The sequence below is a fragment of the Cottoperca gobio genome, chromosome 13 (genome assembly GCF_900634415.1).
Source record: "Cottoperca gobio chromosome 13, fCotGob3.1, whole genome shotgun sequence".
Classification (NCBI taxonomy): domain Eukaryota; kingdom Metazoa; phylum Chordata; class Actinopteri; order Perciformes; family Bovichtidae; genus Cottoperca; species Cottoperca gobio.
This window is the reverse complement of record NC_041367.1, coordinates 1,978,570-2,006,135: the sequence shown is the minus strand read 5'-3', so window position 1 is coordinate 2,006,135 and position 27,566 is coordinate 1,978,570. Positions and strand designations below refer to the sequence as shown.

The following is a 27,566-nucleotide window of genomic DNA, read 5'->3' as shown; positions in this document are numbered from 1 at the left end:
ACACATGTACTTGACTTTACTGAGTTGTACTTTGTAACTTGGTTCTTGAACATTATAAATAAAGATTTTGTAATAGTGTAACTCACACACACAAATACAGACATAAAGTGTGAGAGATACCTCCACAAATCTGTTGAGAGATTGGGTATTTTATCCAACATCATGTCCTCTACTGACCTTTTGCCCCTCCCTAGCTTGATGGAGGACACACACAGCTCTGTTATTAGTATTAATACATTCATATTTCTAAAAAGTTTTGTCTTTTTGGGTAGCTCACACAAAGTCAAGTAGGATAAAATGTGTTCCTTGAGTGCATACTTTAATACTACATTTAAACTTTCTTTCCACTGTTAGACAAGCTATTTAAATACAACTGCCTCTCGTCGCTCTTCTAAACAATCTGCACACACTTTGCTTTTCTCTTTTCATGAGACGTGCTGTAAATGCAAGGGACATTACTGTTAAGGTTTTTGTTGCTGCCAACTGCCGAGAATAGCCCACTGCTGAGGTGTTACAATAAAAAGGCTGAGTGGATGAGGTTAGGGCCAAACTGCACGGTGAATGACACAGGAGGGAGGCTGCAACCAGAGTGTTCTTCCTTCTCTCCATTTGAAGGGGTCTCGCACAGCCATTGACCGCTGAGGAAAAGGCGATGAGAGCTCTTGAACTCAAGCGCACCTGAGGGAGAGAAGGAGTAGCTCGAGGGAGGAAAGGAAGAGTTGAGTGTGAGGGCGAGAGTAAGTGCTGTGAGAGGATCAGCTAGAGAAGTCAATAGAACAACTGTATTGGCAATGATAAAGGACAGAGCCGGTGGTATTCTATATTTTTCTCATTGTCAATAAATCCAATTCAAAGTCAAAAAGCAACAATGAATGGAACTAACAAGTATTTCTTGTGTTGCCAAAGCCTGATATATCTCATCCTCTGTGCCATATAGCTCCATTGTTGTCCAACAAATATGTTTAATAGTTGAGCCACACTGTTGCACTGGGAGACATGTTGTTTCATTACCATCAACACACACACACTGTAGTTTATTTTTTATAAATCCACATTCTCCGACTGCAGATTCTGTATTGCACCAAATCTGTATTCATCCACAGCTGAAAATAGTTCCAAACAGCCGCACATTTACTCTTGTGTGAATAACAATTGCCAAGTGTCCAGCTGGTTTTGGAAATTACTTTAAACAATACTTTTAACTACAAAACGATGTATCTGTGTCCCATTTGTAGATACTTACAGGAACCAGTGGGCTTAAGGTTGAGAGCGACACACAGGGTAACACAGTCACAGGCAGAGAGCGAGGCGCACGCATGAGACAGCAAACAGTGAAATGGGATGATGCTGCAAAACAGAGCGACAATGATGTGCATTGAAATGGAATGTGAAGGTTGTAAAGGGGAGAACGAGGAGGGAAATGATTCTAAACACACTGAGAGGGAGACAGAGAATGGGAGACGAGGAGTACGGGGAGCTGAACAATGGCGTACTCATATGAATTACATCTAATCCTCCCACTCACACACTCATATTCAAATATACCACATTATCAACACTCAGCTCCCTCTGCACCTCGCTCCCCACAATACACAAATCTCAATAAGAATCCAGACAGTAATATAAGTCGCAATAACTCATTCCAGCTACGTTTCAACTGGCTGCCAATAAGGCCCAATAACGTCTCTTCTTAACACTCGAGACCCCACAAGTGTTCTCCGTCAGGGTGCCCCCTCCTCGCCCGTGCCTGGCTGTTTGTATAGCATTGTCATCCGTCTGTAGGGGAAGACTCATCAAATATTAACAGACACATTAACACGAGAGCTCCCTTCATGCACTCTGCTCAGCATGATAAAGACGCTGGTTTGGTAAATGGGTCGCGGTTTCCATCAAGGCAGCAGACTCATTCACTGAATGTGGTCTGGATGCTGAATACAGACGAGAAGCGTATTTGTTTTGTTTAAGGTGCTGTGTGAAGCATTCTGAAATCACAAAAGCATTGCCACATTCATTTTGATATATTTGTGTGTGTATGAGGCTGTCTCTTACAAAGCTGGCAGGCTTGACTCATTACTTCTACCTTGACCCAAAAACTTAAAAGTAGAGAAATCTTGGCTGTAACCTGCAGAGTGTTCAGAGGGAAGCCAGACATCCACATCAGTCTTCATATTTATCCTAACACTTGTTTTTATCTGCATTTGAATTACTGATTTGTTTTAGGTGCTCTGGGTTTATCTGAAGAAGAATATGTATTGCATAGGAAATAGATAAAGTTCACGTTTGTTCAAATTACACGGCCATGGCACGCTGCACGCTGCACGCTGCACGCTGCACAATGCACGCTGCACGCTGCACGCTGCACGCTGCACGCTGCACGCTGCACGCTGCACGCTCCCTAGTGTTGTAGAGCGGGCTTTCTGTTAAAAACGTTTAATTTCCAAGCCCATATTTTAGCTTCCAGAACAAAGGGAGGTCAGGTGCCAATATCTGTATTGCATCAGGTAGCAACAGGGCGTTAATGGAAACGTGGCGTTAATCGTGAGAAACATCAGCGCTAATCAAAGCACTTGTGAGAGATAGAGTCTACCTGTCAACCCAAACATGATCTCATTTGTTACAGTGATTATATTAAGGCATCACAGTTAATTAGACGATGATATACAATGATGCTATAAAATTAAAATTAAATACCCATTACTCATTTAAACACACACACACACACAAACGGTGTACAGGCAGATTAGCGATACACAAGCACTCTGTGTTATCTAATAAGCCATAAATACACCGAAGCTTTACTGTCGACGCTCGAGTGGGACTGCTGTTACTCACCTTCCTCAAGGCAGTTTTAAGTGTTTACTTAACTTTTATACTTTCTATAGACTCAACTCTCAAGTCACATGTCAGAAAACAGACGAGAGGTCATCAGACTGAAGTTCAACTGCATTAAGAATCCATTTGAGCAGCTGTTTTACGACTCCATAAAGTCTCAGAATCTCCGGTGACGGAGTAACTCCACCCTATTTCTCAGATTAGATTTCATACCAAACATTATAAATGTTTTAGTCTTTAACTTCCTGAACCACTTCAGCGATTGCACTGTATATCAGCGATCTATTCCTGACTGACGTGAAGAGATGTGGAACTCTACACTACGTCAAATTACACTGATTGAAGAAATTGACCAATGTGTCAATAAAGGATTAATTATTTACTATAAACTGTGTCACAGAGTTCATATGAAACATTAACATGTGTGACTTTTCACTGTAGATATGTGGCATCAAACACAATCTGCACATTTAAATCATGAAAACTTTTCTTTTTGTTTCCAGTTGAACAAACAAAACTTTGATCAGTAATTCTGCCAATGTTACTAAATAATGCAGTGATGGCCATGAAATCAGATTATTTTATTTTGGAAACATGTGTTTAACAAAGAAATAAAAAATGAAAGTTTAAAAAGACATATTTACAAAATGCCAGCTAAAAGAGACGTTTTCATGTTAGGCCTTTATTTATTACATTATGTGCACCTGTGCTTTTCCTACTGTGACATGCCAACATGTCTTCTGTGAAAAAAAGGTACATTGCCCCAGATAAGCACCGTCCCATCTCCCTAATGAGAAGAATCATATTCACCTTAATGGCCTAAATTCATTTCAGGTGTTTGTTTTTTGCTGATGAAAACAAACAGAAAGTTTAGAGGAAGTTTGACACGTCCCTGACATCTGAACTTCTGCTCCAACCTCAACATAAGAAGACAATTGTGTTAACAGGAAGTGAATGTATTGAGTTTGACCTTGAGCCTCGTTTTCTCCACACAAGGTAACATCCGGAACACGGAGAAGCTGAGCTACGACCGGCAGCAGCAGTACGAGATCCAGGTGACGGCCTGGGACTGCGGCCAGAAGAGAGCCTTGCATAGCGTCCCCGTCCGCATCGACGTCAAGCCTGTCTGCAAACCTGGCTGGCAAGGTGGGACCTCGTCACATTTACACGTGTGCAATCATTTCAGCAAGTTCTGACGGAGCTGCGTTTACACAGATGCAATTATGTGTGCGCGATGACTTAAGTTTGTGGAATATTTGTACCTGGCTGTATTGTACAGCATGTGCAGAAGGATGGAGCAGGAAGTCAGAGCTGTTGATGCTCACAGAAACACAGATGTGATTATTTACATGGCATTACTTCAGTGTGTGAGCTGTCGTGGATATTTATGGCTCACAACATTGTGGTATGAAACAGAGAGGAATCAATAAAGCACAGACACAGATATAGCTAACAATTATTATTTTGTTGCACAACAAACAATAATAATGAGAACACTACCTGCTTCCAAGTACAACTGTGTAGTGTCCCAACTCATGAAGAGACTCTACCCCTTATATTTGTGTTCTTAATGAACACACACACCTTGTCTCCCAAGCATACATTGAAGCACATAAGATCATGACACTAATCTATAACAGAAGGTCACTTCCTCATGATCATTAAAGGGTTCCCTTAACTTCATTAGAGCATTGAGTCCATGTCAGTCATGTCAAATTATGCACATATGGCATGGGTCATACTCAGGGCTACATAGGTCATACATTGCAAACTTAATAAATAAGACATTGTTCATTAGATTATCTTAACAGTGCGGTACTGGTTTCTTCTCTCTCTACACCGACCTTTCTATATTTCTCCTTTTGTTCTTTTCTCTGTCTTTACCTTCCGTGACCCGCTCTCTGTCTGTCTCTTCTTTCCCCCCTGAGGAATTGGTCTGTCAAGTTTAGCTGGTGTGATCAACGGCACTTTCCTAAGAGCACCATGACACAGCCAACACGGCTCTTAGCACATCAGAAAGTAATAATGGCAGCCTTAACAAGGCCCAGAGTAATGCAAAGACAAGTGTCTGCGGTGAGTGCTACACCAACAACAACAGCGCGCGGGATAACTGCACACGCAATTTGCACTTGTCAGAAAGGGCAGGAGCTCATGTGATGAAAGACGAACACGCATCGGGTGCAGCTTCACATGAAAGCATGTGCAATCTGTGCTGCTCTGTCATTAACAGGGTGATTCATGTGCTGGATTTCTTTCTATCTAGCCATTTATCATCCCACAGGACGTGATGTTCGCGGGCTGGGGATGAACAGCGGTAAATGAGCCTCAGTGGCAGCCACTCAACCCTTCTTCTCAAAAGTAGCAGCAACACGTTTCTGCGGTTTTAGATTATTTTACATGTTTCTGATCTGAGGCAGAAATGTTCGAGCACAAGCTCGGGATCTTAAATCAAGACGGGGAAAAGCCAAATCACTTCATTTCTTATCAAGAAAATAAATGATTCAAGGAACTTCTTGAAACTCTTAACATTAGTACCGTCTAGCCTAAATAATTTCTTAAGGGGGGAACTGTTTGCCGTGCAGTCACATCTCCACCAGACGGAGGGACGAGTTCAAGATTCAGACGAATTAATGTCAACGAATCAAACAACGGAAACAAATCAATACAACACACAAGTGTAAAAGTTCTATCCTTTGTTCTCAATTTCAAAAAGAGTACATGTAAGTAGCACAAAGTCACTGTGGCGGCACTTGGCAGCATGCTGTGTCGTGGCTTTGTGTGTGCCTAATGCCAAGAGGCGAAGCTACAAACAAGTGGAATCACAGACTTGAAGATACACAATGAAAGCATGCAGACACACACAGGAGAGAGCTACACAAGGAAGTTCGCACGTTGTCATAGACACAGTTAAATCCTACATTTTCTCACATCAGAAACACTCAAACTTTTGAGATGCATTGATCCTCGACTCTCCGCAGTTACTGTGGGAGTATGTGCGAGTTCAGTGTGTGCACACGACACACAAGCCTTCACACACCAACACGCAGAGCAGCCAGGGCTGTCGTGGGTGTGACATTAACTCCCTCTCTAGGCTCTCAGATAATCCTGTCTTTGAAGCCTGTTTGCAATATTTTTTTTGTGAGTGCATCTTTTTAAATTACGATTTTCAACACACGATTATGGCGAGAAGATACACACAACAACACACGAGTACAGATACGCGTTCCCCTCGATGAAAGGGCAGTCGTCCCTACGAGCGTTGTTCGGCAGCAGGGATGAAGTGAAGGAGGGAGACGGGGGAGTAAATGCCATGGCCGCAGATCAGGGGGTATTTAATAGGGCTAGGGGTTTCTGTATTAAAGGCAGGCTACTGCGGGAATGTTGAAACAAACACACACACACACACACTCACACACACACACACTCACAAAAGATGAGCTTTCTCTTGGTGGAAAACATTAATCTGTCTGACGGGTAGTCAGCTCACACAGGTGAGTGAATAACAACATTTTCTTTTCAATTGCTACTCTTACTACCATATACTGCTTTACTAGCTTTTATAAAAGACACTAACACTCACTCCAGAGCCATTCTGCTTAATGATGAGTAGCACGTCTTTGATTTTGCTTTTGGCTGCAGCAGCAGCTGTTTTCAATTAAAATTAAAGCTTTAAAAACCAAGTGACTTTCTGCTCAGCATCAAACGGCAGACAGACAAAGAAGGTGACTAACTGGTGAACGTAGTGGAGCATTAAGCAGTTAAAGAGCCACATATTCCCCTTAGGAGTCGCTACAGACCTAATCTCTACAAACAGACGTCTGCATGTGAACGCAACCCAATAAGATTTTAGTTTGGGAAGCATTGAGGCTTCTGTTTATAGTCCATGTGTAGTTAGAGGAGTATTAACCAATCACGTGTGAGCAGGGTTTGGATGAATACAAATGGTTTATGTGGAACACATTAGCTGAAAGGCAATCTGGAAACCCATCAGCGGTCGGACAAGGACTTCGCTTTTTATTAACTTTAAACTGTAATCAATGAGATGTGCAAAGAAAAGCAAGTCTGAGCCCAGCTGGCTACATCGTGACCCTGGAAATCATTGTCCCTCGCCTCAACCGATGGGTTCTGGGATTGGTAGAGACCAAAAAAAGAGCTAAAAGACAGTAAATATTGGATTTACATTCATCAAATGAACAAAAAGTCAATTTGGAAGTTCACCAGCACGGAAATGTGATGACGCGTCAATGTTGTGTTCACAACTCGTTACCACGTTATGTGTTGTGCAGCGTTTGTTCCCGCTCAACATATTGTATGTTCTTTCTTGCATTGCACTTGAACACATCAGTCAGAGGTGTCCTGGGGTCGCCTGGTGCTTCCTGGTGCTTCTCCCAGGGAGCAGGAGATTTGAGGATGTGAGAAACATTCGCTCTGCTGTTTCGGACGTCAGGACGATGTCTGCCATGAGTGCAGCCTCCAAAACTATATAATCTATCTTTTTTTTCCTGCTAGTCCAAAATAATTAAAAACTTTTCAAACTGTGTTCAGACATCTCCTATCTGGTCTCTTCATCTCCCTCTTGCTCTCACACAGAAACACACACACACACACACACACACACACACACACACACACACACACACACACACACACAGAAGTCAAACTAATAATGGAACGAGTGGACAGAAGATAAGTGGAGAGTGAGCCGACCGCTGTAGAGCCTCTTGTCTTCATTGGACAGGATGGTTATCAGCTGTATTTGTGATACAGTTTGTTTATAACACCAGCTGGACAGAAGCGTTAACAGTCACTACAGCCTGCAGGAGAATACAAAGCCAAACATCAAAATAAATCTTTCTGTGGTTTCTTTCGATGGTGGAAACAAACATGCAGCAACATCTTTACATTAACATGAAAACTCGCTGGATCAGGTAACAGCACGACATCATCACATGTGTTTGGTAACAACAGGAGGAGCTCGCTGTCCAATCAGTTGCTTTTGTGTTTCGCCGTCGCTTTATTCTCCGGCAGCTGAGAAAGCAGGTGGACTTCAGGACGGCTGCAGCGTTGACGTGTTGATATTCTTCTGAAACAAAGTACGATGCGCGTGAGGGAACGTCTGACGTTAGAATCTTCTAGTAGCACAGAGCGGTGCACTCACAATGCACATGAGGCTGAGGGGATGGGATCAGTGCTTTAAGTATTTAGTCATAAAGCAAAGTATTGGACGAAAGAAAGGTTGTGAACAGAGGCTGGTGCTCGTTAACAGCCAGGGCTCACAATTCATCCTGAGGGGAATGACAGAAGTAAGACCTGCACGCCGTCTGTGAGTCACATTCAACGTCGGATACTTGAATCATGTTTGTTGCTTCGAGTCAGGAACTACTTTTTACATTTATGCTTTTTTGTGCTTTTTATGTCGACCACATAGTGCTGAAGTCAGTGGATTCACAAAGTCACAGGAGAATAAAACTGGGAGCCATTAATGTTGTTGTCACATGACATGGCAATGATGACTGACAGACCAACATGTCCATCCCTACAGCCATATATAACGGCATTCAGTCAAAACACACAAAATAATCATTTTAAAAAACATACAATGTGTGTGTGTGTGTGTGTGTGTGTGTGTGTGTGTGTGTGTGTGTGTGTGTGTGTGTGTCTCAAATTAAAACACAGACACGTGCATATTGTCAGTTAAGGCAATTAGTCTGGAGCTCAGACTGCAGTGCAGGTTTCTAAACTATCAGGGAACAATAAGAGCCACAAATGTGTTTTAGATTCTTGCCTTTCACTGTAACTTGCTTTGTAATGAGACATCATTATAATGTATGTTTCTGGACGAATACCAGCGTTCTATGGCATCTAAGATACTAAGTAACAATGACATGTGCGTTACAGAATAACACTTTGAAGTCGTTGTATTAAACATTGCATACCAGACTAGTTTGATGTCTGCATATCTCTACACACTGTAATGATCCTGCGAAGCTGAAGAAGAAGAAGAGGAGACGTGTCTGCTTATTCAACATGCACGCACCACACATCAATACCTCTTGTGAGGAGAGTAGGTTTCTGAAACAAAGGTTTGCACATACAGTACGTAGCACGTAGTGAGAGGATCCTCCGTATTGTTCTGTTCGCAAACCATAATGATCACGTGACGGTGGATCTACAGTTAAGTGTCGACCCTCAACACGACTCTGGTTAGTGACTAAAGAGCAACGTTCTGTAAAGTGGAGAGCAGGCCCCCGGGGCAGACATGCTGCAGGATTACAGCGTACAGTCCCTCGGGGTCCACCATGAGAAGCTAGAGGAGGTCGAGTAGTCCGCTTAGTGTGCTGCCATCATGAGCGGGATGGAAATAAAAGGCGGAGAGAAGAGAAGGCGGAGAGCCTTAGAAAGCACTTTTCGGCTCTTTTTTTTACCGATTCAGTGTCTCCACTCTAACACCCAGGATTAAATTGTCATTTTCACTCGATCCTCAAAGGGGGCTGAAGAATTAGAGTTACACTAGACATGAAATTGGGGTCTTTTAGGAGACGATCCACAGAATCCAGCAGAAAGTGCAATTTCATTACAAATGATCCCGTTAGAGACTTTTCTAAGACTGTTGTAATAGAAATATGTTTCCGTCACCTCAGAGGCGACAGAACAGACTGTGACGCCAGATGATATTTATCATATTTAACATGTTTTCAAACGTGTTTTAGAAGTTATATATATATATATATATATATATATATATATATATATATATATATATAATCATATTGATTGTCACGCTGAGGTGAAGGTGAGGACCCAAATGCAGTACTCTGGACGAGGTTCTAACAAAAAGCGAGCTTTATTGAAAATAAAGCCGAAGCTGACAAAATACAAAAATACGAAGTAACACAAACCGAGCAGAACACGAGCAGAACACGAGCAGAACACGAGCAGAACATGAATGACAATCCAACAAAACATAGTGGGGCAGACGGGGATAAATACACAGACACCAAACGAGGGAACAAGACACAGCTGGAGGAGAAAGGCAAAAACACCAGGGCAGAGTAAATGGACACATTAACAATCAGAGGAGGAGGGTAAAGACACAGACAGGAAGTACCACTAGACATATAACAAGGGGCAGTGAACACTTCAACATAAAACAGGACACCAAAGAACAAGCAGATCGTTACATTGATACTAACTATTTATATCTATAAAGCAGGAAGTCAAAATACTGAGTGAGTCAGGGTGTGTGTGCTATTGGGCTTCGATCAAACTGATTATAAACCTGCAATAACTGATTTGTTTGTGGCAGTGAAGGTCGTCAGAAACAAGCTGTAAACCATGAAATATTATCACCTTTGAGTTTATATGAGGAACAACATTAGCATTTAGTACTTCAGAGATCCCTCTAATCACGCTTCCATCATGAACCTTCAGGAAGGAAGAGATGTTCCCGTCCCAACACAGCGAGTCATCAACTTTCTGACTTGTTTTGCCTTTTTCTTTTCTCAGCCACACCTTTAAAAGCCCGACATTATTATGTTGCGAGCCTCGTGCTCCAGCGAAACAAGTAAGAGCTCTCGGTGCACTCAAGAAAGGAAAAACGAGCAAAGTCTGTTGTGTGATGCTCAAAGAGCATGCATGAATGCATTAAAATGAATGCTTTTGGGGCATAGTGGGGTAAAAGAGACGGAAAGGGAAGAAGAGGAGAAATCAGGAAGATGGCACTCAGTGAAGGAGGACAGAGGAGGAGAGCAAAGGGAGGAAGAGGGGGCAGAGTGCTCTTTCAAATGGAAATGGGCTCTTCCACTGATGGCTGGGACAAGTAATGACGACACCCCCCCCTGACTACTTGAGCGTGCTGTCAGCATTTTTGCATGTACACACACACACACACACACACACACACACACACACACACACACACACACACACAATGTTCACATAACTATCATCCTACACGTACACACATCTACACATATTTAAAAGCATGCGAGAACTTACTGATGACACACACACACACACACTCACTCTTCCACACCCTCCTGAGACGGGGAACAGCGTGAAAGTGTGATGATGCATCATTTTCTTAAGCACCTATATCCATCTTCCCTTCCTGCCCATCTCTCACTCTCTGCCTTTTACACCCTTCATTTTAAGGAGGACGTTGGAAACTTACCTGAGCTGAGTCTGTGCATATACTGTACGCTGTGTGTGTGTGTGTGTGTGTGTGTGTGTGTGTGTGTGTGTGTGTGTGTGTGTGTGTGTGTGTGTGTGAGATCATCTGTGTGTCAGTTTTACATCCACATAATCTAAAAGGAAAACTAAATAGTCTGTTTCACTGCCAATATAACACAAATCATCCTACAGTGAGAAAGAATAGTTCTAAAGATGCATTTAAAGATTCCTTACATTTGCTTTTCCCTCATTGTTAAGACAGTTAGTAAATTGGTAATCCCAGCAGGTTTGTAGCATTAACAACAGACTGTAATGGTTAGAGGTCATCGGTGTAACCTGCAGAGGAGCCAGTGAAATAACAACTTCCACATTTCAGCTCTTGTTTTTGACTCGACTGTAAAGGCCACACAACGTTATGACATAATGAGAACTGAGTTTAGGACACCATAATGATTATAGTGTCCTAAACTCAGTTCTGACAGACAAATATATATTCAATGATATCACAAAGGGACTGAAAGGTTCAGTATGTTGTGTACAAAGTGTCATCTGAAGGTACGTGAAGGCAAATTGTGATGCACAGAGGCAAAAGCATGTCGTCATAGAGATGCTATAAAGTTAGTTTGAGGCAAACTAATGTCTTCCTACAAACAGCCTCAGCCACACGCAACTCCACGTGGACTTTACACCAAAGATTAAACAGTATGTTATTTAAAAAGTGAGACATAAATCAATTCATTTCCTGATTCCACTTTACGTTATTCATTCCTCTTTGTTTGAACCAATCTGACGGCATCCAATGAAAGTGCAGGAGGGAAACATGACAAACCTACGTTACATTAACGAACGCAAGTTGGAAAGAAATTATCCAAAAGATATAAAAACTTAAACGTTAAAAACAAATTGCATTGTGCAGAAGTTGCAGAAAATGGCTTTAAAACTTGTAAAGAGCATTTTATGACGTGAAGTGAAATATGTAAGCTTCTTCCCTTCAGCTGCTAAAAGCATGTTACACCTGCAATCCCATAATTAAGCGCCGTACAGCTACATTGTAACGCTGCCCATACTGAACATACAAATGGTAGCTTATTAAAGGCTTAACTTATTAACAATAACCTCTCAGTAATAATGCAGCACGACTTACTGTAGAGGAAACGGAAGCATGCAGGTTACAGCGAAACGTAAAAAAGCTGCTCGCTTGCGAACACACATAAAAGTCTTTGCGTGATCACAGCCCTGGAGAGAGGTTTCTACTTCCACATGATCCTTTTCATGTCCGCCCTGCTTCCCCTGCTTCTCGTCCTCCTCTCGAATTCACAAAGAGAGAAAGTATTTGGCGCGCTGTGTGAGTTCTGCTCAGTGTACTGTAGGCAAGCACACAACTCCAGAGAGCAGAAATCTTCCCGTTAAACCCACACTGCTTTAAAGACAGCTGGGCTTCAGTGCAAGTCTGTGTGTTGTGAGTGCATGTGTACCGAACGTGTTTGTGCTTCCGTCTGTAGGCATCCAAATCACACTGTGCAAGTACTTTCTGTGTGATGTTTGGATGTTAGTCCTTATACTTATCTATGTGTATGTAAATGTGTTCCTCATGCTGCACTTGTGGGTCAGCAGAGTCCTGCAGAGACTCTTACAGGCTGTGAAATAAACCCTGTTATGATGGCTGAGCGTGCATGTACAGAGTGACGATGCAAAACATATGTGAATCTTTATCTGTGTGTGTACAGATGTTAAATAGGCCTGCAAAGGTAAACTCACACGATGCTGATACGTTGACAAGAGTAGTATCAAAGTGTAAATGCAGGTATAAAACAGAAATGCACAAAGGAACATTAGATTATAATTCTCAAGTAAAGTAAGCACCTCCAAGATCTACAGTAATATAATTATGTGTACATTCTCTCTGTGGTGACATTTGTTCCCGGCGTCATGGAAAGCTTTTAGTTCCAGAGTTTGAAGAAGTTTAATTAAAGCACACGGTGTTCTTTAGAGACTCGTTTTAACACACAGAGCAACATGAATACTCTGCAATCCTTTCAATGTCACAAACACAAAAGGCTGAGCCGCCAGAGAGCAAAACATTTCACTTCGGTAAAGAAAGCCTCTGCCTCAGGTGCACAACACAAGGAGGCCAGAGGATTAATATTTCACAGCCAGCAGGAGAATATGTTATTCCATGAGCTATAACACATGGTTTCTATATAATGCATGTGGTATTAAATCAATGCACTGTAGCAGAGAAGGATGGTGATAAAGGTGCTTTTTATCTCCCAGAAGTCAAACATTTAAAAAGGACATCTGTGTCTCTTTGTCCCTGTAAACACAGTGCAGTCCAGTTTAATTCTGGAAAAGGATTGTGTTTCATGTTATTGCTGCAGTGTTTCCCATTCTTAAAGATAAATGCCACGGCCCAATATTTATCAGTGATATGAGGTTATTTGTACGGGTCTTCGAAATGTTTTTGCTTCGTGGTGAGACAGGATCTCTGTTCATTTTCTTTTCCTCTCCACAACAGTTCATATGTCTGCTTCAGTGGTCACACACTGTTTCAACAGCCTCTACCTCAGCTCTTACTATTGAGGGATAGATAAATGTGTCTTTTGGTGTGAAAGAACATCTGCTGCCGTGCTTGGTCTTTTGATTTGTTTTCACGATGTGCTGCTCCCACGCTCCTTGTAACTCAGTTCACTTCCGACCGGCGGGTCCGTTCCTCATTATATTTGAGGGCTTTGCACTTCAGACCCTCTGTTGACGTTCATCATAAACTTCTGTCACAGTGGGGTCACTCACGGGCCCATTACCCAGCGTTTTAAAGCACACCTTGGTGTAATGAGCATCAGTGTGCTGTGACAAGGTGTGGCACTCAATACACACACCTGTGTGACGGCATATCCAAAGAGCCACAAATGTATATATTCATTGTGCCCTCTGACACACAGGAGTGTCAACCAGCTGCAGTGTGTGACTCTCTCAGTCGTTCAGGAAGCAACAGAATAGATTGCAACCACAGGGGACTGTAGTGATCAGGACTGCCAGGAGAGACGCTCAATGTTGTTTGTAGCCTACTATACAATATACTATACAAACACCAGTGACGTTAGATTGTGCAGAGTAAGGATACAGCATGGACTCAGAGTCTGCAGCCTCGCTGTAGTGGCTGTGTGAGGCTGCAATGAGCTGAATGCTAAAATTAGCATGCTAACAATCTGAGTAAAATGTGTCTTCAGCTTCACAGACATACATACATTTAAAAACCTTCTCAGGCATTGGTTAGAAAAGATGAGATAAAAAACAATAAATAAGTTTTAAAAATGGGCCAAATGGATGAAAGTGCAAAAATATTAACAATTCATACATATCTTAGAAAGACATAATAAAAATACAGCAGCAGTTACAATTATTTATTTGAATTAATCGTGAAGTGAACGTTGCTTTTCCTCCTGGTGTGTTAAGTCTGCAGCTCAACCGGCTGTCTCGGGAGGTTCTGTATAATCATGCTGGCAGAAGAGTTTTTGTGAGGCAGCATGTGATCTTGTAGGAAGTTATAGTTTCCACTACACTGGTGTAAACCATCCTCAGGACATCTTTGCTCAAGTCGAAGCTACTTTTCTGCCTTCTTAAGAATAAAGAGTGTGGGGTCTAAAATCAATCCTGAATATCCAAACCGTCCTGCTTGGTCAACCGCCTCCACAGCTTGGCCGGTGATTGTAATTGGCCGACTCATTGTTTGCCCACTCATGGTGTTAACGAGTCCCTTGGTCTTTCTAGCGTGTATGAGCAAAGCCCTCTTCATGACACAATGTTAATGGATTGTTGATGTGCTTAATGTAGGAACTCTCTAAATCATCATTACCCTCAAACATTAAACCCATCGTTGACATGTCAAAGATCTGCAGTTCATTTATATACAGAGAAGTACAGGAGATAAAACGCGACCTTGGGGTAACCCGGTGTTCAAAATGATTCCTTGAGACAGGGAGCCGTGTGCAGAGACTCGTTGGGAGGGGTCACATAAAAAGCCTTTGATCAACAGTGCACGTTGGTATCAAGTTTAAAAAGTCAATTTAATAAAATGTCGGTCCTGATCGTATTCAAAGCTGAACTTAAATCTGTAAATGCTGTTCTGGCATAAACCTCAGAAGTTGTATGGATGGTGCTGAGAACCATGTCCATGTTGAACACATTGCACGTCGTCTATCTGACCGTGGGGAGATATTCGGCATTACATAACATGCTGAAGTTTAGCAACTTACGTTAACTACGGTCGCCATCTTTGTTTAGCATTTTAGCTTGCTAGCATATGCTAGTTAGCACTAAACGCAAAGTACAGCTGAGGCTGAATTTGGTCATGAACAACCAATTAAAATTGGACACACTGGACAAGTTCAAGTTTGACCTGAAGGTGACCGACTGCAGTCAACCAACATTACCATCCTTAAAGTCCTGAGGTTTGCCAGCCTCTGTCAACAACCGTCAACATAACAAGATATATCAAAGTAGGTGCGTGTGAGTGTGCGTGTGTGTGTGTGTGTGTGTGTGTGTGTGAAGGTACCAGGAGTAGTGAATGGATGTTGGTCACTGCCCCCTCTAGACAAATAGTCTACTGACGTTCACTCCATGAGATTAAAAACTATTAATAGATGATGAGTGAAACCACCTCAGACAGCGTTCTCGATCCCTCATGATTGTTCGATGCTTTCAAACTCATAAATCTTAATCGTCGACTTCCAAACTCAACCCAACCCATTCCTTACATCTATATGCACATTACATCCTCGACCCATTACTCCTCATTTATCCTTCCGTGCTCCCTCACTCCTTCCCGTGCATCCTTGCAGGCTCTCCCCTCTCCTCTCGCTCGGCAGTGTTAAAGCCACGACTTGGCAGAGTGTGCTCTTACCACAGCATCTGCTACACCCTCACTCACACCTGAATGTAAAAGCTGCAGGGTCATTCCTTTACTTAGCACGGAATAGCAAAAACAAAGGCCAGAAAACCATTTCAGCAAACTAGTCTCGGAACGCCAGTCCTATCTCCACAGTGCTGCGTCAGCGATAAAGAAAGGTCTGGCTGCATATATTTACATTCTGGTATACGAGGGAAAAACGGTTTGCATTTATTGTTTTTAAACCAATCAAAATCGTCTCGGGTGGCACTAATGCAAAGTAGAGAGTGGAAAGGGAGGAGAATGCCACGTGAGATGTGCAGACATGTCAGGCTTATAAACCCAGAATACATCCAGTGGATCAGACACACACACACACACACACACATCTATGTGCAATGTGAAGCTGCAGCTCGGAGACATGGTTCACTTAATTTAAGGTCACTTATCAAGATGTTGTATGTCATTTATTTAACCCAGTACAAAATCGATCTTGTCATCTAACTCGTGGCTAATTGTTCCGCTTGATGGTAGAAAACAGAGAAAGAGACAAAGGGAGTTCAATTTATCAAAGTGTAAAGAGAGAGAAGCCAATGAACGAATAACTGATCAACCAGGATTATTTTTTATTAACCTCTTAAGGGGTTAGGGTTAGGGTTAGGGTTAACCAACCATGGGCGTGGTCAACCAGTTAGTGAGGACTGTGGACTGATCCAAGCTTCCTACTCCCTTGTGAGCCTTAAATCACTCTCATGAATATATCTGCTTCATCTGCTTCATCCTCGTGTTGATGGATCAAAACACTTGGACTTGAACTGTCAGCTTGCTAATCCTGATTAGCGTTGAGCCATGGACCTACGAAGTGGACAGCAGGGTAGGGGGAGGCATGTAGGGGTAATCAACAGGTGGGAGGACATCGCTGTAGCTGTATATACAGTAATAGTGTGCGAGAGAAAGACACAGAAAGCATAAATCAGAAGAGCCTTTTGGGTTTGTATCTTTTTTTTGTGCTCATTCGTGTGTTTCTGTTCTCGTTTACCGCGCACCATTGTTTGTGTCTATTCTCATCACAGCCACTGACAATCCCATAGTAGCGGTGCTGTTGCAGCCCACAGCCCGCGCAGTCTGGAGGTGGTAAATCAACTACAAAACAGATGCAGTGTGTGTACGTGTTCGAGCATGAGGTGGTGTGTGAGGAAGCGAACATGACAGATTTAACAGGCTGGTGAGCAACAAAGAGCTTCTCCCTTTCTTCTTCTCCAGTCAGCTCGGCTTCATGCGCATCCCTCCAGCGCCAAGCTAGCGATGCTTGCAGGATCGACAGACAGATGGATGGATGGATGGGAACTTGCAAACTAGCAACTAGCAAACAACACTGATGGATGGTTGAGAGATTGGTTCCCAATTAATTTTGAGGTGGTATAGTTTTCTCTTAAAGAAGTAGATTCATACTGAGATGATGCAACCGTGTTACAGAAGAAGGTAACCAGACTGAAAGGCTGACTGAGCTGATGCTGGATGTGCTGGGTACCCAGTTTTAACCTGATAATGATTGAGATGGGATCACTGCAAGCAAAATTCCTATAAACACTAAACAGGCAATATCATTGTGCAGTGAATTCTCCCGACGAGACCGTGCAGTCAACCACACATCCACAGCACAAAGGCTGGAAAATAAGGAAGTGAAAAGCAGAAACATCACCATTGCACAAATAATAGCCTGCCTGGACAGAAAACACAATTTACAGCTGACAGTGAAACCGTAATGACTACTGCCACAAATGCAGGCACTGTACTCCAACAACAATGCAGCAATTGTATTAGCCAACCCCATTCTGCCAGGGGGATATTGAGTCGTGATGCCAGAAATATCAGTGACAGTGAAACATTGGAGATGGAGTCTTGTTTTGATGGCAGCCTAAGTGGACAAAATGAGGCAAAAAACATGCAATAAAAAGCCAAAGTGGGCTTGTGAAAATGATATGTCATTACAGATAATCATCGGCAACAGTTTGGTGTTTCCATTACAGTTTGTTGTTTAATCTACCCTCTCTGCTGTCTCTAACACTATTACTCCGTCGCCCTCTTTTCCTAGATTGGAATAAGCGAGTGGACTATGAGCCAGGAACAGGAAGTAAGCAGCTGTTTCCTAAAATGCACCTGGAGACCTGTGGCGGGCCGCTGTCGTCGGTGAGGACTACAGTGGAGCTGCAGACCAGTCACATCGGGAAAGGCTGCGACCGCGAGACCTACTCTGAGAAGTCTCTCCAGAAACTCTGTGGTTGGTTCTACAAACAAAGACTTTTCTGTTGTGATTAGAATAACCGTGCGTGATTGTGCGTTTCTGGACTTGTAAGTAAATCACATGAGAGTTGGACCTGTTGCTTTTAGGATGGTGGTGGGTATGTGGAATATAGTGTAGATGCCTGATCAAAGATGACTTCTGACTGAGGCGGCAAACTGAAAGCGAGTGCAATGAATTTGAAGTAAGCTGCTGCTAAAAGCATCTGTGGAAACCACAGTCGGAGGAGCAGGGTCAGACGGCGCCTGAGGTGCCGTTCTCTGCCCTTTCCAAACCAACATCTGAAAGCTCCCAGGCCATGTTGCTTTCTTATCTTCGCTTGTGTCCCTGTAAACCCCTGTGCTAAATGAAGGCACCAGAATAGCAACTTAAAGCTGTGTCACTAATGATGTGGCGGAGCGAGGGCATTAGCTGCCTTAGATGCAACCACGCTTTCTCTTCGGTGACTGATGAGCAGCCGAGTTGCCGTGTCGGTGCCCAGAGCGCTAACAAAGCAGCCGAGTCTACCCGCTCCCCCCTCCCTGCCCACACTGCACAGCCAGCAGGGGGGCTGGAGTCATCATCTCTGACTAACGGCCTTCACATGCCCCATTCCAGCTCATCTGAATGCATAGCATCCCCTCCCTGCCTCCCCTGGCTCCTGGTCCATGCATGGTTCACCACTAAAGAGTCCTTTTCAGGCACCTCATAATCATTATCTGATAGCGAATAGAATAAATTGTAATTGCTTTTTTAAAGCACAATCAATTTGAGATAATGTACAAAGACATCGGGTAAAGAGAAGGCTGCAGCTGGGTGTTGGAGAAGTCGATGCGTATTTATTTACTGAGGGAATCTAATTACTGGAGTCAGAACATCGACACTGGCATAAGTACGAGGCAGAGAAAAACAGAGCTTTACAAAAACATCAATTAATGTGCTAACGTTATGTTATTAGCAGCAATGAACAGATGCATGTTGCAATTGTGCGCCGGCCAAGGGAGACAATTCTGACATTGCCCATTTTTCCTCGGAACAGAAGGTTCCCTTATCACTTTGATTTATTACCATCCATAAGATGTTACAAATGATTTATAAATGTGGTTTAAAGGCATGAAATACATGTTTCTCTGTCACACAGAGGGCAAAGACTGATCGCTAAGGGCATGTCAAATACGTCGAGCAGCAATGTGAACAGCATGGCAGACCTTAATGTTTGTCAAGGTGACAGTTTGAAACAAAGATCGTTCAGGACTCAACATATTGAGGTGATTGTCTCAGAGGAATGATGGAGAGAAGAGGAGAAAGGGAAGAGAATGGCTTAATGCTATTCAATAAAGATTGGAGTGAACTGTCAGGATGTCATATAACAAAAGTGTCAGCTGTAAACAAGTCATGTGATTGGCTGCTCCACAGCATGCGCCATCTTTCTCACCTTTCTCGCCGTATCTTCTCTCATGTGTTACCAGAGTACTCGGTCAATATGTCCTCTCTGTCTTTGGGGCATTTTATTGGTGAGCTTTGTTCTAAATATAGGAACGATGAGTCACATCTTTCCTTTTTAAAAGTCAGTTTCATTTGCCCTGAATCAATACCCACATCCTCTATCCATCTCGGCCCATTGATTACATATTAAGTCCTGCCATCTGCCTCACTCATAAGTAATCATAGCCAAGGTTAGGCCAATATAAGTACACCGCATATCCGCCGTGATTGTTATTGACACATCTTCCGTTGCATCTCTTATTTGTTTCCACGACGATGACCCCAGGGGCCTCCTCGGGCAGCACTGACCTTCTGCCTGCCCCCAGCGCTGCCACCAACTGGACGGCTTCCCTTGTGACCGACAGTGGCAGGGACAGTGACTTGATCTTCAGGTTTGACGGTCATCAGGCCGCTAAGATCCCGGACTGGGTGGTACCCCAGAATCTGACGGACCAGTTCACCATCGCAACCTGGATGAAGCACGGACCCAGTCCTGGGCTCCGAGCTGAGAAGGAGACTCTACTCTGTAACTCCGACAAGACTGGTGAGTGTCTTATATAAGTGCAATTAATAATAAAGTTCTATATGTTCCTTGTTGTCAACAAATCCAATGAAAAGCCAAAAACAATGAATTGAAGTATTGTCTGTGTAGCTCGTGCCTGAGATATTATTCCTCTGTGACAAAGAGCTTTGTGACATGTGTCTTAATACATATAATAATAAAGAACAGGAGCAATGTAGTTCATTGTTAGTTACTGCCACATGCGTGCTCCATCCTGCTGCAGGAATGTTCATGCTCAATAGAGCACCAGATGTGTATCAATCCGCAGCAGAAAATAGTTCCCCAACAAATGCACAAAGGATTTAGTTCAGTAGGAAAAACTGTTTCACCAAACAAAGTTGAGAGCGATGTAATGATGCAGCACAACAAAGTCATTAGCATGCTTTGCTCAAAGAGAAAAATGATGTGACATGACCTTGACATATTTGGCGAAGCAGTACTGCCGTCCCAGCTTTCATGAAGCTGCACGTTGGGTTGAGCTGACAGTGAGTAGGTTTGATGATCTGATCCCTGGTCCTACTCCTCTTTCTCCCCCCCCCCCCCACCCACAGAGATGAACCGTCATCACTACTCGCTGTATGTCCATAACTGCCGCCTGGTGTTTCTGCTGAGGAGAGACTTCACCCAGGTGGACACCTTCAGACCGGCCGAGTTCCACTGGAAGCTGGAGCAGGTGAGACAAACATACGGCCGACAGGGGAACTCGTGTGACACAAGACACAAGTGACAGTTTATACCTCAACTATCACAGGCTGGGCAGAAGCCTCGAGCCTGGATCAAACGTCCACTCTTGGTTTATCCATATTGGTCTGTATCTTGTATCCTGTGGTTCATTAAGTGTTGCTTAAGGTTCACAAGGGAGTGAGAAGCACAGATCAGTCCACAGTCCTCACTAACTGGTTGTGAGTGTTTGCGTGTACACACGAGCGCTGTGGTGCTTGTCTGCACTATAAATCCTTCATAATAAAAGTCTAACCTTTTCATTAACCCCAATTAATTTGGAAAACTCTCATACCACTCTACTTAATAACCATGAAGTTCTTTAATGGATTTAGTGAATCCTCAAAAAAAGACTTAAAGTACCTGTTGGTACTTTATTACAGCCAGAGCTCTTCTTGACTTGTTCTCCTCTGCCGTTGCCTGATTTATCTAAGGAATCAAATATTTCCAGATATAAAAAAACGTGTTACCTGACATGGCTTTAGAATTAGAAACACGCTGCCAGAAAGTGTCACCGCTTCAACTAGTGCAGTGTCGTTGCAAAACATGCCTGTTGAGAACGGACCGAATGTTTGGCATGTGGCTTCCTTCGAGAACTTCACACTCAATAACGTGCTTCCTCGGGCCATGAGCAATACGAGCCTGCTCAGAAACACCAGTGAAATACAGTTTCACTCAACATGACGGAGGTATTTTTCGGGTGGCGCTGTTCTTGTAGGCTATCCGCTCGTGCTCCATGTATATAATGTTAGTTATACAGCATCTCTGTAACGTTAGTGTATCTAACATCCTGCAGCAAAAGTGAACTGCAGTCAATGAGCCAGTCTGGACTCAGAGCCCTGAAGCCCCACCCCTGCTAATGCACAGAGCGCTGTTCGACTGTTTATCAAAAATGTATTAATATGTGTCCAAATTGCACCAAATTCCATAAAGCTCTCCCTTGGGTCTCCAGCAATACACCTACCAAATGTGAAGCACATCGGACTAATGGTTCTCGAGATTTCTTCGAGGACATACCCACATACACACGGAGACTCCTTGCTTTATAGTCACATGATCCAGATCCTTTAAAAAGATGGATACTTGAATACACAAGCAACTAGCAAAGAGAGGCAAAAGCATGCTCACCACAGTACGTGTGTGTGTGTGTGTGTGTGTGTGTGTGTGTGTGTGTGTGTGTGTGTGTGTGTGTGTGTGTGAAGACAGCAGCTGTCTGTTGATCAAAGACGCTGTCTTAAAGTCAGACAGGTCACCTCGACACGCAAGACCTCACGCTCGCCCAGCAAGGACATTTGATTCAGGGGAGAGAGGCACAGCTGAGTCTGGACATCCAGATGGAGCACCCAGGGCTAATTTGATCGGACACATCACTGGTCTTGATTGGGGGGGGGGAGCATGAAAGAGGTCGTCCATCAGCCTGCTGATGACACATGGCGAGCGTGAGGCATCGTCTAGAGGAATTTCAATCGGATACTTTGTTTTCAGTTTTCTCCTCCATTCACATTTTACAGCGTGTGTATTTGTTGACCCTTTTTGTTTCTGACAGTATGGAGAAGCCGTTAAACCACTTAAAGTCAACGCTTGGCTGATAAACTTCATAAATAAAATGTAAATAAGAGAAAGTTTAGAGTCCCTCTTCTTGGTGTCTGAGTTTGTTACCACCAGCAGGTCAAAGTTTTCACTTATCCAGTGAAATATATCTACTGGATGGACTTGCACATAACTTTGCTACGGACATTTTTGGTCCCAAGAGGATGAATTCTGGTGACTTTTCTTCTGAGGTTGACATTTAGTTTTTTAGTGAAATGTCTCAAAAGCAATCGGATAGATTTCCATAACATTTGGTGCAGACATCCATTCTGTTGATCCCATCAGTGTTCAATCATCTGGTCAAATTCTAAATGTTTTTAATATTATATATACAGCTCCAGCTGTACTTTGTGTATAATTAGCACATCTTTGAATGCTAACATGCTAAAACAAGATGGTTAACATGGTAAACATTATACTAGTTTATCATCAGCATGGGTGGCTGTGGCTCAGGAGGTGGGCAGCCACCAGTCGCAAGGTCGGTGCATCGATCCCCAGCCCCAGCCCAGTCAAGTGTCCTTGGGAAAACCTGATGGTGTGTGTGAATGGTTATCACTACTGACAAGCTGCACCTTGTATGGTAGCCTCTTACTCTGTGTGTGAATGAATGATTGGAAAGATTGGAAAAGCACTATATAAAAGCAGTCTGTTCACCATTAACCATGTTAATGCATTGTGAGCATGTTAGCAAGATGACATTAGCATTTAGCTCAAACCACTGCTGTGCTTGCATCAGAGAGACATTAGTCTTTATACAAGGTGATGTTTTAAAAAGCTTTTAGCCATCAGCCTTTTCTACAAGGTGGCATTTGTTAGTTTGCGCTGAAAGCACAGCTCCCTGTTATCTGCTGTTAGACACTCTGACGTATGCAACCTGCACAGAGGGCTGAATGCTGTTTCCAGGACAGAGGGAGCAATGTTCTCTTGTTTGTGGTAATTCTAGTGCCCTAAAGCGTCGATCACTTATGATAAAATGCCAGACGTCACACATTTAACTTGGTCTCCTCATTTGATGAAATTACAGTTGGTAGATTAGGTTGGAATCTGACACTTTTACGGTTAATAAAAATATTTAGATAGTTAGTTAGTTCTGTGGCCTTGTCTAAATTGATCTCAATTTTCTTTTTTTTATTACCTCTAGGTGATAACAAACGGATGCTGGCACCACATGTCTTTGAAACAGGCTGAACAATAGTTGTTAAACTGAGTTTCCTGAACACTTTTTTGGAATCTTCTTCTCTTTATACGTCCTCTCTTTCTGATCTTCCTCCCTCTTGTTAATAGTTGTCTCTGAAACCGCAGGGGAAGGAAAGGAAACTTTCATTAAGTTGCTATCTCCCCTCGCCTTCTCGCCGCTTCCTCTTCATCTGCTAATGTCTTTTAAACAAAATGAACTCCAGCCCAGAGAACCCTTCCACCGAAGAATCTCCTCCTCTTCCTACATTGGTTTATCACACAAGTCCAATTAATTTCTCATACAATCCAATCAGGCAAGTCACTACCTAATGAATGGAAGGGGGGGGGGAGATGGTTGCAGATATTAGTTTTACTTGCTGAAACAAAATGAAGGTACTATCTGTTAATAGCAGGCACAGAGCAGTTTAAGGCCGTATGGCTTCATGTGTACAGACCTATTGTACTCAGTGTGATTCAGTATTTTAAGCGTTGCTATCTGTGCGGTGTGTATTGTTGAGAGAGATGGCCCAAGGTTTTATTGACTTCACAGAAGCGCTTTGCATTGAGTCTCTATTGAATGTGTCTTCTGTGTCATATTCTTTAACGGCAGATTTGCATTCACACGTCTCAAAGGAGGCTGTCAATCTCCAAGCTGCTTCCTGCATGAGCCGGTGTTGAAGGAGCCACTGCATGTGTTGTAACTATGTAGGGTTTTTGATCGAGTCTGCACGGTTCAAAAAATAGCCTTTGGCTCACAATTCCAGGTAATTCACCGGCTGAAAGAAAAACTCGCGCACCAACACCCTTTGGTTCAGTTTATTCCCAGCATGTGAAGCTTTGTTATTGCATTGATCGAGAGTAACATTACTTTGGCCAAGCATTTCATTCAAGGGAGGGAAGCTACGTTATAGGTTGATAGCGTTCTTGTTTGTTTTGCAATACGCCCAGAGGAATCTGTTGGGGAAGATTCCTCTGGATTTCTTAACAACACATTTCTCATTGTTCTGTGTTATTTTAAAGAAGCTCCTCAAACATTTTCATCTTCAGCGGAAATTACGCTATTTTTAGATCTTTACTCTTTTAATTCTGGCTGTTCTGAATGTGGGTCATGCTAACTGTGTAGGCCTACTTTGCACCTGTGTTACATACATTTGGTAAACACAAGCCTGGTGAAACAATGTGCATTGGGGAGAGCAGCATGAGCCTCCGAAACCTCTCTGAATACATTTACATGAACAGGAGAGGGATGCATGTGCAGATCAGCAGCAACTAAAGCCTCTTATGCATTTCTGTTGAGTCATATTATATATAAAAGAATATGTAAGAGTGGTGCAGAAATTTGTCCTAAAACCCTAAAGTGTGTTAAATTACCTTTTTCTTTTCTTTGAATTTGGGTCTTCGAGGAATTGTGAAGTCATGTGAATAGTTTGTAGTTTGTTTATAGCAAAACGTGTAAGTGTCATAATCTTTTTATATATTATTTTGTATTATAATCCAAAATAAAATAGATAAAAGTGAACCAGTGCGATGCTAACTTCCAGGTCGGCCTACACAAATACTTATTATGCTAACCAAACAGCTAGCTTGGTTGACTGTATGCCACACAAGTAGATCCCATACAGTTAGCAACAGCTGCGTACGCATGGGGCTCTGTGTTCACCCGTATGGACCCTGAGACGTTTGAAACGTTTCACGTGAAAGGATACTCACGCTGCTTTCCCGAAAGTGCAACGTTAGCATGAGCCACAGTCAGAATGGCTACAGTGAGACGGTTCATTACATGCAGACAGGATACAGGATCCGGCCAATTACAACCGTAAAAAGGTCTCATTTCTGTTGACTGGTTTTCACTGCTTCCGTAGAGTTTGATAATTGGCCCCACGTAGAGAGACAAATGGAAACGCTCTGTGTACAGTTAGAACAAAGCCTGCATTGTGTCCTCGTCTGACGGGGCGGAGGGACTTTGGCGAGAGGAAGAAAAATCAATGAGAAGTCACCTCAAGCTTTTCATCTGTGAAAAGAACAGGGGAAAAAGAATACTAAGAAAATTGAGATCTAAATGATGTTTCTACCAGGAGTCTAAATTGAATGTGGAAGTTACCTCATTACCTTCGGCTACCCCGTGGAAAACACTTATTTTATTCAGGAAACCAATCATGCAAAACCTCAGGGGGACTTTCTCTGATTTAGTGGACAGCAGTGGAAAATATGAAATGTAATCTGTTACCCTCCATGAAGTGTATTGTACATCTGACAGGTTTAAAGGCCTGCGTGTCCTTAATGCAGTCAGGGAAGGTAAAGCAGGTGAGACGGCTACAATGGGCTTTGTCAATGTTTATATAAATGGTTTGTAGTCTCATACTCGCCGTACTGCACGCCCATCGAGGGCATTTAGTCCCTAACCGTGTGGCTGTTTAGTGCTCGGTAGTTAGCAGACAGTGGGTTTAACAGTGTCCTGCTGCATGCTGATGAGAGTGCTGCGACTGAACCCTAACAATGAGCTGAAAGATGCTAAAATGCTGTGTAGAGATGAGGGGAACTGCAAAGTGGGGCGATAACTATGTGTTTCATCGCTGCACATAGTCATTTAACACATTGTTCAAATAAAAATAGTGACTTGTGGAGCTTTAAAGTGGCACCTTCTCCAACACAGAACATGGGCCTTTGTGTCATGCTAGGAAAGTCGACTCAGTTCATACCAATTGAAGCACTTTTGTCTTTGACATTTGATTCATTTGCTCCTTTCCCCATCTTCACACGTGGGTGTCAAAGCTACCAAGCGTATCTCAAAGTGTGAGCTCACATCCATTGTGCACATCAACAATGGGGCTGAATGTATTCTCAGTCATGACAATAAAAGATGGAGAATAGCAACCGCATGATCGTCCCCCATAGTTGCCTCCTTACCGGTCCAGGCTTACTGTCAAAACAAACATCTCCTGAGCACAATTTAAACGCCGAGCATCTGGCGTTTTCAAATTGCTCATGTGCTGTTGTTGACTGCTGTCATCAGAAACTCCTTGTTAGTAAATTATGGGATGTTCAGGGACTGCACTACCTGATGAGGTTATGAAATGATGTTGTTTTTATTATAAAGTGGGGGGAAAGAAAGATGGGGGTTTTTTGCAAGAAAAGCATTTAGGTCTGCACAACCTGTGTCTCGCTGGGAGAGGAGGGAGAGTCTGAGAGCAGGAACACATGCAGGAGCACAAAGCATTAGCACATGCAGCTGTCTCCTCTTCTGCGTTACATTAAAGTGCAAATTATAATGGCGCCATTTTCTTTTTAACACAGTATCACACAGGTTAGTGAAATGACAGGCATTACACTTGTTTACAAGACCACAGGGTTGAAATAAGGTGTTTGTTAAGGTTAGGTACCTGTGTGTGTAAGCTTACACTCTCATGTCTCCTGTCCTAAATACTACGACCGCTAGAGGGCTTTGTCACTTCAAGCTGAACAACTGATGCTGTAGTTCCTCTTGCACAGTCTCGTGGTGCCCTACTTATTGAAGAAAGTTTGGGTTTTGATGTCAATTCTTTCCAACTTTACAGCTGAAAAATATACTTTAGATTCCCATATTTTAGTCAGATCCTGTAGTGTTTCTGTCTCTTTCCTTATCTGTGTCTGTAAAACACTCTCCCACACAGCATGTCTCTCCTAATGGGAGGGACCGCGTTGAATGATAGATGACTCGTACTAAAGAGCCGGCTAAATTTAGAGCTCTGCTGCGCCAACTGGCTGACACACACACATGCAATCTTTCGAAGGGTCTCGATGTCTGTCTATCGGAGATGCATGCAGACGTTTTGCCCTGTTCAGTTCCAATCCTGATTCGTGTCTCGTCTGTCCACCTGAGCCCC

General features: G+C 43.0%; 1 protein-coding gene across 1 annotated transcript in view; it reads left to right on the top strand.

Annotated features, from left to right (window-relative positions):
* Positions 1-27,566, top strand: part of LOC115017741 (calsyntenin-2-like) — a 124,356-nt gene that overhangs the window by 58,059 nt on the left and 38,731 nt on the right. Inside the window, exons 5-8 of the mRNA XM_029446428.1 lie at positions 3,829-3,978; positions 17,985-18,170; positions 19,942-20,199; positions 20,769-20,890. Of these exons, the coding sequence (XP_029302288.1) occupies positions 3,829-3,978; positions 17,985-18,170; positions 19,942-20,199; positions 20,769-20,890 (716 nt within the window). The remainder of the gene's footprint in view (positions 1-3,828; positions 3,979-17,984; positions 18,171-19,941; positions 20,200-20,768; positions 20,891-27,566) is intronic.